At 40.2% G+C, this 12,592-nt stretch overlaps 1 protein-coding gene across 1 annotated transcript in view; it reads right to left on the reverse strand.

Annotated features, from left to right (window-relative positions):
- efna2a (ephrin-A2a) overlaps positions 1–12,592 on the reverse strand; it is a 142,712-nt gene that overhangs the window by 5,216 nt on the left and 124,904 nt on the right. The window contains exon 2 of the mRNA XM_036565412.1: positions 9,324–9,616. Within this exon, the coding sequence (XP_036421305.1) occupies positions 9,324–9,616 (293 nt within the window). The remainder of the gene's footprint in view (positions 1–9,323; positions 9,617–12,592) is intronic.

Genomic DNA, 12,592 nt, shown 5'->3' on the forward strand with positions numbered 1-12,592 from the left:
GAAGACATAGATAGATAGGTAGCTAGATAGACAGACAGACAGACAGTCACATCAGATAGACAGATAAACAGATAGACAGACAGACAGACAGACAGATGGACAGACAGACAGACGGACAGTCAGATCAGATAGACAGATAAACAGATGGACAGACAGACAGACAGACAGACAGACGGACAGTCACATCAGATAGACAGATAAACAGACAGACAGACAGACAGACAGACAGACGGTCAGATCAGATAGACAGATAAACAGACAGATAAACAGATAGATAGACAGACAGACAGGCCGGAGGCCCTGCAGCTCCTCAGCTGAAACTCACAGTGTGAACAGCTGTAATATTTACTGAACAGCAGCGTCTGACGCTCGCAGACTAAAGCTTGAGTGTGAGAGACGCTCAGACAAAACAAACGACTTTCAGACGCAAAACAACATTCAGCAGTGTTTTGGTGGTCCCTCACAGAAGCTGCTGTGGGCTTTACACACTCCAGTTAGTGACCAAAACACAAACAAGGCTGCAGGCAAGCTAAGACCTGCACACTGAAATTACATCGCATGAAAGGAAGTCTACTTTCTTCAGCACAGTCATAAACCTACACCAGCTCCTCCAACTGTCTCACTGGGTATTGTTGAGGTCAGTCTTATGAGGTCAGTTCAGTGCACAGCCATGTTATCTATCATGCAGCAATGTTTATTTCAGCTTGTTAATGACTTCGTAAATCAGAGGGTGATGTTTGGGCCAAAAATGTCCATACAACCTATTGGCTTTAGAGCATGTTTACCACAGGAGGCAACAGCGGTGATTTTCCAAAACACTATTCATTTTTCCACATAAAGGAAACCAGCTCAGATCTGAACTTCCTAATACGAGCATGATGATGATGATTTAGGCTGCACACACTAGTTGACTAATACACATGTCCAAAGAGTCTGTAGACTCCAGAGTTTCCTCTGAAATGAAGGTGTTAGTAGTGAGTCTGTGCTGCAGTAACAGCCTCTACTCTTCTGGGAAGGCTTTACAGTAGATGTTGAACATTGTTGTGAGGATTTGGTTGAGCATTAGTGAGGTTATGTACTGATGTTGGATGGTCAGTTCTGGATCACTCCAACTCATCCCAAAGGTATTCGATGGAGCTCCACCACTCCAGAGTGGGCTTTATACCCCTCTAGCCCACACTTGACACCAGGGAAGGAGACCTTAGGCTCATGTGTGGCTGCTCCAGAGCGTCCCAGAGCTCCCTTACAGAAAGTCATTACATGGAATGGTGATGAATACGCAGCCTGATGTCTGAGACACTGTTTTACCATAGTTTTGAGAAGGTATTTGGTATTTAAAGCCATTCATGGCGGATGGATACATGCAGAATGTTGTGAGGCAAAATAGTCCTCTACAGCAGTTCACTGTTGTGTATACGCTGTATCATGTGACTTATGAGTTAATATGTCATCATTTATTTGAAAAACGCTTCTCCATCGCCCTTTTTCGCATTTCGGCTTTAGTGATATTCCAACTTTTTCGGTTTGTCCTAGCGTAAAAACTCTTTTTGTAATATCTGGGTGTGTTTTTGAATTTCAGGCTTTTTCACAAGATAACAGTTGTTATCTTGAGATCATGACAGATAGATAGATAGATAGATGGATAGATAGATAGATAGATGGATAGATAGATAGATAGATGGATAGATAGATAGATAGATGGCCAATTGGATAGGTGGACAGATAGATGGAAGGATGGATGGATGCACAGATAGATAGATATATAGATAGACAGACAGACAGAACGATAGAACGATAGATAGATAGATAGAACGATAGAACGATAGATAGATAGATAGATAGATAGATAGATAGATAGATAGATAGGCACAGAGAGAGACAGACAGACAGACAGTCAGTTGGGCAAACAGATAAATGAGCAGATGGACGGATAGATGGTTAGACAGACAGACAGACAGATAGACAGATAGACAGATAGAGAGATAGATAGATAGATAGATAGATAGATAGATAGATAGATAGACAGGCAGACAGATAGATAGGTAAACAGACAGACAGAAAGACAGACAGATAGACAGATAGATGGATGGATGTATGAATGGACAGATAGATGGGCAGCCAGATGGATAGATAGATAGATAGATAGATAGATAGATAGATAGATAGATAAACAGACAGACAGACAGACAGATACATAGATAGATAGATAGATAGATAGATAGATAGATAGACGTAGTGTTCTCAGCTGTTCCAGGCGACGCTGCGGTCTCGGCTCACAAGATAGAACAGTCGTTATCTTGAGATCATGAGATCATAGTCATGATCTCAAGATAACAACGCTGTTATGTTCAGCAGGAAGAGGCCTTTACGATCATGTGCAGCTGCTCCAGAGCGTCCCTCTCTGCTGGTCAGTGCTTTTCTATGGAGATTACACTGCAGCTCAGTTTCAGAGGCGCTCGGCGCCTCGGGGCTCCGTACTGTACGCAGAAATCACAGGTGGCTCTGGGCCCCTCTGAGCCTGCCTGTGTCATGAATCATAATTACCATATAAATTATTGAGCTGCTGTGGCACGCTGGGTTATTCCCGGGTATCTCGCAGCCCTTTCATGTTATCTTGTTGTAACAGCTGGGAAACTCGCAGGAAAGTTAATTATTCCTGTTTTATGTCCCTTGTTTTGTGCGTGCATGAAGGGAGTCGCTGAACCGAGCCGTGTCTTCAGAAGAGGGCAGGGAAAAAATTATTAATGAAGGAGGACACTGCAGAGAAACGTCCAGAAGCCCTCTGAGGTTAATGGGGACGTGGTGGTGGTGGTGGAAGCTCTTCCTGCTGGAGGCTAATAAAGCCACGAAGCTCCAAAAACTCCGTCTTATGACTCGGGAAACCGTCTCTGCCTCTGACTCTCTCCCACGCAGTTAATGACATGCGTCTTGCATCAGATCGACCTTGCTTCACTTCTTTTCGTTGCTTTACTGAAGCTGCAGACAGAATTTACAAGAGACCTGAATACAGCATTAAGGACTCGGAAGGAAGACTTCAGCTAAAACTGCCAGTGTAAACTAATTGGAACCAGTTAACATGACTTTATTAGCAAAACACCGACTACGGAAGACAGACAGAGTGTCTGATATTTAAGATAAGAGATAAGATAATCCTTTATTAGTCCCACAATGGGGAAATTCTCAGTGTTACAGCAGCAAACGGAGAGCAAGACACTCAGAAAAGAGTAACAAGAAGAGAATTAACAAGCAAGTAATTAACCTTAATTACTTAACAGGGTTTTTACAGTTTGTTACTTGTTACTTTATAGACAATATATATATATATATATATATTACTAAAAGTAAAAAATAAGCAAAAATATAAACTCTATCCTTCACAAAAATTAACGATATAAAGGATTATAAATAAATAAAAGCTAAAATATTTACACTGTAAAGATATTTTACCCAAAATTCACATGGAGTGTTTCCCATGAGGTACTGATTTATGTTACACATGGGAATTGTGAGGAGTGAACAATATAAACATTATAAATAGAAAAGCAAAAAATCTTTACACTATAGAGATATTTAAAACATTTATTATATGCTAAGATAACTATCGAATATTGTCAGCTACGACAATATTATCTGAAACTTTTATGTTAGTCTCACCGTCAGCTGCTGGAATCTCATTGTGCAAAAGCAAACCTACTTGTTCAGCCATCACCTCAAGTAGGGATGGGAATCGAGAACTGGCTCCAGCTGAGAACTGGTCCCAAAACTGTCCGATGCACTGGAATCATATGCCGCCAGTTTCTTATATCAATGCTGGCATGTTTTTCTGACAGGTATGACATCAAACTCCTCGTCTACGCTGCTGGAAACTTGCGGTGAGGAAGAATTGCTTTATTTCACGAAGAAAGATGACAGCAGTGCTGCCTGCCGTGTCTGTAAAATGAGCATTTCATGTAAGAGTGGAACCCCAGCAACGTGTTGAAATCTACGCTGATATCTTCAATGAGACGAGCCACAGCCCACCTAAGAGGGCTGAGATCTCTGAGCCACCCCGACAACATCCACCGTGCATCTGGGAATGTGAACACACCAGACAACGCACTATACAACACGATCAGACCGTCTGCATGTCCAGTCACCAGCCACCTCTGCTCACTGGACGGCTGAACGCGCTCGGAGGAGAACACTAAACGCCAGATCTGTTACGTCAGCTAACAGACGCCTGCGCTGACTAGCATCACGCTGAGTGATGGGGGAGACGGTGGGCCATCCTACCCACCCAGAGAGTGAAGACAACTGTGCTCTCTTGGACTGTAGCATCACCAGGGATCGAACTCGTGACCTCCTGATGATAGGGTCAACGCTTAGACAGTTGTGCCCCCCTGAAACATTACTTTTATTTATACTTTTATCTTGTGCTTTTCAATTGGAATTATTATTAATAAATCCCTTTCTGCTGTTTATTATTTCTCTTTTTCTTTTCTTCCTCTGTTGTTTTTAATTTGTATTGTGAAGCACTTTGAGCTGCATTTTTAATGTATATAAGGTGGTATATAAATGACCATAATTATAACATTATGAGAGAATCACCATTGCTTTATACAAACTGGCCACTTGTGCAGTGTATAGCGTAGTGGGCATATGCATAACAAGATTTTTTCTTTGACTAAGAACATAAATAAACAAAATAAACAAAATAAAACAAAAATAAATGAAAATAAAAATGAGTGTTGTGCCAATATTTTATCAGTCAGCTTTATATTTGTTATATAAAGAAGCACTGCAATTTTTAAAATAAATGAAATAATAATTGTAATAAATATTTTAATAAATGTTTATTTTAATTAATTAAATAATATCTCCACTTGTTGGAGACATTTCACCATTTTAAAGTTTTCATTTCTAACCACTACCTCTCAGCTAACTCATGTTTGTTCTTTTACTGTTCTATTTTATTTGACTAATTTATTGAAATATTTTTGCAACAATTTATGTTTTTCTCAAAATGTATTATATTAGTTGTTTTATTTACTTTTTATTTTGTTTTCATTACAGATTTTTTTTCCTCTCCATTCTCCATTTCTTATTTGAGCTTTTATTTATTTTCATCAAAAATTTTCTTTGTTCATTTAGTCGTATTAGTCTTGATTTGCTTCAACTGATTAATTTTATTTTTTTCAATCCCTGTTTCAACTTGCTTGGCTACAAAATAATTCAGGGTCACTCTCAATGCACTTTAAAGGTTAATTGGTTTTAGGATCAACATCCAAGTCTCCAGTCCAAGTCGCGACTCAGGTATCCATCTTTGTAAGTTACACTCTGATTTGTTTTCCACACTTTCATTTTTTGTGTTTTTTGATAGTAATCAATGAGCCACTGTTCAGCACTTTGTGTGTCGGTTTGTAACCAGCAGAAATGGCTACAGCAATGAATTTAGCACATTTATTTCAGCCACTGCTTAATTTTGATATTTTTGTCATTGCTTTGAACATCACGTCATCAGCTGATGACACGCAGTGGTCAGAGATTGGTCAATCCCTTGCTTGCCATTGAAAGTGGGCGGTTCTTGGCTGCATTGAGCGGCGAAACCCTCCAGACTCTCTGAAGATATTCAGAAATTTGGCTTTAAAAACTAACAAGGGTGTAAAAAGTAGAGGGAAGCTGAACTTTAGTGAAAGTTTGCGTACTGTGTCAAATCGTACGCCATGTAAAGTGGAAGTTTGGAGCCAGAACTCTACTCTTTTAACATTAAAGTAGCTGTAATGCTGATCACACTCTGTAACCCATCGGCCTGATCTCGACCGTTTTCAACAGCTGTGACAAATGGGTGGTCCTGGTCCTTGTTTAGCTCCGGGCAGCATCATTTTAATTAAAATGCGCAGCAACTCGACTGGCAAGAGAACGAAAAAGAAGAAAAGTCAACAAGTAACAAGTTCTTTGAAGGTCTAAGTGAAAATGTAAGTAGTAAAAAAAAGTTTGTTTTTTTTCTTGGAAATGTAAAAATAAAGTAAAAATACAAGTTTTCAATTTCAATAATATTTGAGTAAAGTAAAAATCTTAAGTATTCTCCACATCTGGCTCAGTTTTAGGCATTATTCTCTTCCTCCTCCTCCTCTAAAGCTTCAGTGCTCTGCTGTGAGTTGATGAGCTCTACACTCCATCCTGAAGCTGTCAGTGCTTCTGCTCCTGAATCCGGACTGTTAGAGCAGAGAACCCAGACCTGTGCAGAGCAGAGTCTCCAGGGCTGAGAATGAGCAAAAACATCTCTGTTTGTTGTTTGTTTACAGTATCTGACGGGCTTCGGAACGTAAAGCTTGACACGTATTTGTCAAACCAATCAGATGTTGTTATTGTGCAGCGTCTGGAGAATCAGGCCTAAAATCATTATTGCTCTCTCTCAGACTGAGCCAGTCATCCAAAACTCATCCAAAAACAGACCTTTTATTATTATTATTATTATTATTATTATTATTATTATTGTTATATTCATCTGTATTTCCATACACTCACTGATTTCCATACATTTGTAGTTATAGTTAAACCTCCTAAACTTCAGGCTTATTATTCAGCATCTACTAGGAGTTATTCAGTATCTACTATGAATCATTCAGTAACTACTATGAATTATTCAGTATCTACTATGAATCATTCAGTATCTACTATGAATCATTCAGTATCTGCTATGAATTATTCAGTATGTGCTATGAATCATTCAGTAACTACTATGAATTATTCAGTATCTGCTATGAATCATTCAGTATCTACTATGAATCATTCAGTATCTACTATGAATCATTCAGTATCTGCTATGAATTATTCAGTAACTACTATGAATCATTCAGTATCTACTAGGAATTATTCAGTATCTGCTATGAATTATTCAGTATCTACTATGAATTATTCAGTATCTGCTATGAATTATTCAGTATCTACTATGAATCATTCAGTATCTGCTATGAATTATTCAGTATCTACTATGAATTATTCAGTATCTACTATGAATTATTCAGTATCTACTAGGAATCATTCAGTATCTGCTATGAATTATTCAGTATCTACTATGAATCATTCAGTAACTACTATGAATTATTCAGTATCTGCTAGGAATTATTCAGTATCTACTATGAATTATTCAGTATCTGCTATGAATTATTCAGTATCTACTATGAATCATTCAGTATCTGCTATGAATTATTCAGTATCTACTATGAATTATTCAGTATCTACTATGAATTATTCAGTAACTACTATGAATCATTCAGTATCTGCTATGAATTATTCAGTATCTGCTATGAATTATTCAGTATCTACTATGAATCATTCAGTACCTGTATGAATTATTCAGTATCTGTTGTGAACGTCCATTAAAGTAACAGGATTTCATTCCAGCCAGATACGATCCCGGGGGTTAAATAAAGCATCTGAGTTCAATAACTTTCTTCCAACCTGAGTGAGGAAAATATAAATCTGATATAGCACTTCAGTACTGGTCTGATTATGAAATACAGCTCCTCATACGGCCGTCTCCGCAGGACCGTGTTCCAAAATAGCTGCAGGACACGCTGCTTCCTCACCAGCCTACAGAAAATTTAACATCAAACAAAACCTGGACGGCTCCGAACACGGTGAATATGGAGGAGCACAGCTGGTGGCTCCAGCGCTGCGGAGGGATCTGCTGCTCCGATGCATTCAAACACAGCCTCACCAGCCCGGCTGCCATCCACGCACTATTACTGAGTGAAAAATGCCTCGTGGAGACAATATTGAACAAAACCAGCAGAACCAGTGTGATAAATTATGACAGAAAAGCGTTTGTCCAATAAATGATCAAACAAACAAACAAATAAGTCATATGACTGATCAGGTGCTTCCGTCCAGGTGACGAATCACTCCTTTTTGACCCCATTAACACCTGGTCACGTCATGCGTCTTCAGTATCAGGATTGTGCCTGAAGGCCAAGGTACATAAAAAGTGTAAACGCATTTAAACAGATTCAAATCTGATCACTCAGACCACTTCAGGAGGTGGACTGAGACGCATTTGAGCCACATTACAGCAGTGTTAACACATCCGTCTCTCCAAGACACATTCAACAACCAAACCCCTCCCAGTACAACCGAAACTCCTCCCAGTACAACAGAAACCCCTCCCAGTACAACTGAAACTCCTCCACGTATATACAAAACCCCTCCCAGTATGACTGAAACTCCTCCCAGTACAACAGGAACCCCTCCCAGTACAACCGAAACCCCTCCCAGTCCAACTGAAACTCCCTCCAGTACAAGCAAAGCTGGCCCGCCCTCAGCGTCTCCTTCCACAGCGCCGCGACAGCTTATCCCATCATCCCCCACACCGTGTGCAGTATTGATCCTCTGTGTTTGTATTGATCTCATTACAACAATGTTCTGCCACTCTTCATCTCACAGCGCCGCTCTGCCCCCCTCTCCTCATTACCAAGTGGACAAGTCTTACGGCATCTCTCTCTATCACTCTCTCTCTCTCTCTATCACTCTCTCTCTATCACTCATTCTCTATCACTCAATCACTCTCTCACTCAATCATTCTCTCTCTCCCAATCATTCTCTCTTTCACTCTCTCTCCTCTCTCTCATTCTCTGTCCTCTTTATTTCATTCACCCTCTCTTTCTCTCTGTCTCACGCTCTCCTCTCATCCTCTCTCTCTCTCTCTCTCTCTTTCCCATCCCTTTTTCCATTCTCTCTTCCTCTCTTCCTCTCTCTCTTATGCTTGCTCTTTTTCTCTTTCTCTCTTCCTGTGTTGCTCCTTCTCTCTCTCTCTCTCTCTCTTTTGGTCTTCTTCTCATCCCTTCTCTCTCTCCTTTCTCATCTTCTTTCTCTCTCCCCCCTCCCTTTTCCTCTTCATCTCTTCCTGTCTTCCTCCCTCTTTCTCTCTCTCTCTCGCTATTTTCTCTCTCATTTTTTCTCTTTTACTCTCTCTCATACACACACACACACTCACTTTTACATTCCCTCTTTCTCTCTTACTCTCAGACACACTTTTACTCCAACACTCTTTCTTCGTCTTATTCTCTTTTACTCTCTCTCTCTCACACACTCACTCTCTTTTATTGTTTGACTCTCTCACCTGCACTCTTTTACCCTCTCTTTCTCTCTCTCTTTTATCCTCTCTCACTATTTTACTCTTTCTCTTTTATTCTCTCACTCTCTCTAACACACTCTCTCTCTCTCTCTCTCTCTCTCTCTCTCTCTCTCTGCAGTGCTATATCTGAAGCAGTAACCCTGGTGAAGGTAAAGCCTGTATAAATGAGGTTTTCCTCTGAACTGTCTCAGTGAAGCTCCACACTTACAGATGTAGTAGTACTCGTGTCCGGGGCGGAACTCGAAGCCGAGGGAGAAGGGGGTGAAGAGCTGGAATTTCTCGGAGAATCGGAGCGGCCCGTCCGGGCTCTGTGGCCGGTTGCACTCCCAGCGTTTGAAGCCCCTCATCCTGTGCTCACAGGTCAGGTAGCCATCGTGGTTGACCATGAAGAGGATGTAGCGCTCCATACGGCTGTGGGGCTGAGGACTCTCGTAGTACGGGCAGTAAACGTCCAGGTAGTCGTTGATGTTGACCGCTACGGTGTATTCTCCATGCCAGAACCTGCAGAGAGACAGACAGAGAGAGGCCTGGATCAGTGGAGGCCAGTAGAGTGGAAGTATCTTCATTAGGGATCCATAATACACTTTAATTAAAGGGCTGATATCACGGAAAACCGGATTTTATTCACTGCTTTGAAATGAATGAGTTTGGTGTAGTGCAGGTCGGGAACATGCAGCTCTTTTACTGCCCTGTTGTGGCTCCACAGCTGAATTAGATTTGTAGGTAAAAATAAAATAATCCTCCTTTACAGTAAAATAAAGCTCTGCTGATCGTTCAACACAGTTTAACAATAAATGGTCTTAAACTCTGGAGTTAATGTAGAACTGCTAATTCACCCTTTAACCCTGAAGATCAGCGCAGACTGCTGGTCACCATAGCAACACAGACAACAGTCTTGCCTAGCTAGTAGCTAACGAAACGACAAAGAGAGAGATTTAAGATGAACATCGATGATTTGGAAACGAATGGACTTATTTGCATTTATAATCACTCCAGCTGGTTTCCTGATACGTTTAATCTGCAACGAAAAAAAAAGTCGCGAGGCTGAATCAACGTCTCATTCACCAGCTTCTTGTTCAAACTGTCCCGTTCCACCTTAAATGGTGCAGCAGTTCCATTCTGGCAACTCAGGCACCATTTAAGGTGGAACGGGAAAATTCTAACAAGAAGCGTTTTCATTTATATTAGATTTTTTAGCCTATATTAGTACATCAGCACATACTGAGACATATTTACAGCCAAGATGGTGAAACGTTACTTCAATAAAATGGACATAAAATGTTGTGGCTCTCAAGGTGGTTTGATTTTTGTTGAGAGGGCAAAAGGGCTCCTCTTAACATTTGGGTGTCGACGCCTGGTGTAGTATGTAAACATTGTTATGTTGTAAAACTACACAGTATTATATTATATTTGCACAGTCTTTTTATATGAGGTTTATAGTTAATCAGTTTCATGGATTATGAATATACTTCCATTCAAAGTGTGAAACACATCTTGGACCCTGTGAAAGTCTCAAAATTGTAGGGGGTCCCTGAAAATAAATTTATGACGTTCTACTGTTTGTTAGAGAAAAACAGACACTTTGTTTTATTTGGAGACAATTTTGCCTTAGAACACTCTTCTTGTGCCCCCCCACCATGAATGGATTAAAATAAATGTATTAAAATATATTTTAGACCAAAACTTTATCACCAAACTATCATAAAACAGTGTCTCAGTCATCAGGCAGTGAATCCATAACCATTTCATGTAGGAACTGTGAGGGAGCTTTTAGAGGTGGACGTCTGGTTCCTATCACCACCACTGTGAACAGTTCTGACTGTAAGTTTCTCTAGAACAGAGCGTTTCACACCAAACCACTCTGAATGACTCTGTTTACATCTTTACCATCTAATTACGCTGAAATTTTGAAAAAATTGGTGGAGTTCCCCTCTAAATATGTGTTTCTGCTTTTCTGCTGTATCATATGCCTCGCCAGTGTGTGTGTTAAAGTGTAGGACAGGATAACAGACATGACAGTGTAATGTAACGATAAAGCCGTACAGACAGATCTATAATGGGGTTCTCGCACTCAGCGCTTTCATTTCATCTCCCTGAACATCGCACATCTGCTCTGCAGCTGCATTCACTCGCACAAAAGAGCGGGAGATGACTGGCAACACAACAGAACGATCTGAAGAGAATAGGAAGCGCTCGCTGTTCTCTATCTGGGTCATAATTATGCAGAGGAGCGAGCGGAGGTAAAACAAAACCGACGGACAATCGAACAGAGCTGTCGGAGATTAAAATGAGAAGGAGGTTAAAGGCTCAGACAAAGAGAAGCTTCTGATTGGCGCTTTGCGAGCATTTACAACTGTAATGTGGAGAGACAAAGTGAATAAAAGGAGGACAAAAAGAAAACGTGCGCAGTGACAGATGCGTTGAGTTAGCGCTGGGCGATGTGGACCAAAAAAATCTCCATCTGAAGAATTTTGTATTGTATTATAAGAGCAGAATAATAAAATGTCATTCTCATTTTGCTGCAGCGTATTGAATGTTAGTCAGCTTGCATGTTCAACATCAGAATCGCTGTTATTTAGAAGATAAAGAGAAAATATCAAAGACATTAAGGAAGAGATCCCGCAATTTACAATTTGTTGCAATTCTGTTGATGCACAATTTGTGTTAGCCTTTTAAATAGTGACGCAATCACATATAAACACTGGTAAACAACAACAGCAGCAGTGAACTGTGACTATTAGAGTTGGGCCTCCAGTTCAGTCCATAAACGTTAATCAAAAAAGAGAAAAAAACACCTTTACAATAAAGATCATTACTGCTAGAGCCCTTATGAGATTTGTAGTACATTAGCACTGAGCTAAAACTGCTGCTTATGGTCATTACAGATTAATCAAGGGCATTTGAAGCTCATAACAGACATTATTATACATCTGATCTTGTATGTATCAGTTTCCCGGTGACTCCTTCAGTATTGAGCTGCCGCCACTGTTTTCCATTTCTAACAACCAACCAGAACGCTGCTTAGACCACGGCTCGTATTCACAGTCAGTGACGTATCTAGAACCTTGAGACCTAGAGTAATGTTTATGTCTGGTTCCACCCATTGTAAATCAAAGCATGACTGGTTCACTTCCTAAGGCCTTCAGTCCAGGTCCTGAAGTCCTAACCAATGGGAGAGCTCCCTCAGCCGTATCTACCTAGATACCACAGAGAAAACAATCCTGACTTGATCATTTTCTATTGGGTGTTTCAAGATTTTAACCCTTTTGTTTTCAATTAAAAATATACAGTCTTACTTTAATACTTAGAGTTTAAATGCAGTAAACACAATGACTGTATTAAATAAAAATACAGACCCCTGAAAAGCTCTATAGATACTTGCAAAGCTTATAACACACTTGCAAAGTTGTATAGACACCTGCAAAACTTAATACACACTTACAAAGACCTATTCACACTTATGAAGCTCCACAGACA

Source organism: Colossoma macropomum, unplaced genomic scaffold (assembly GCF_904425465.1).
Source record: "Colossoma macropomum unplaced genomic scaffold, Colossoma_macropomum, whole genome shotgun sequence".
In the NCBI taxonomy this organism is placed as follows: Eukaryota; Metazoa; Chordata; class Actinopteri; order Characiformes; family Serrasalmidae; genus Colossoma; species Colossoma macropomum.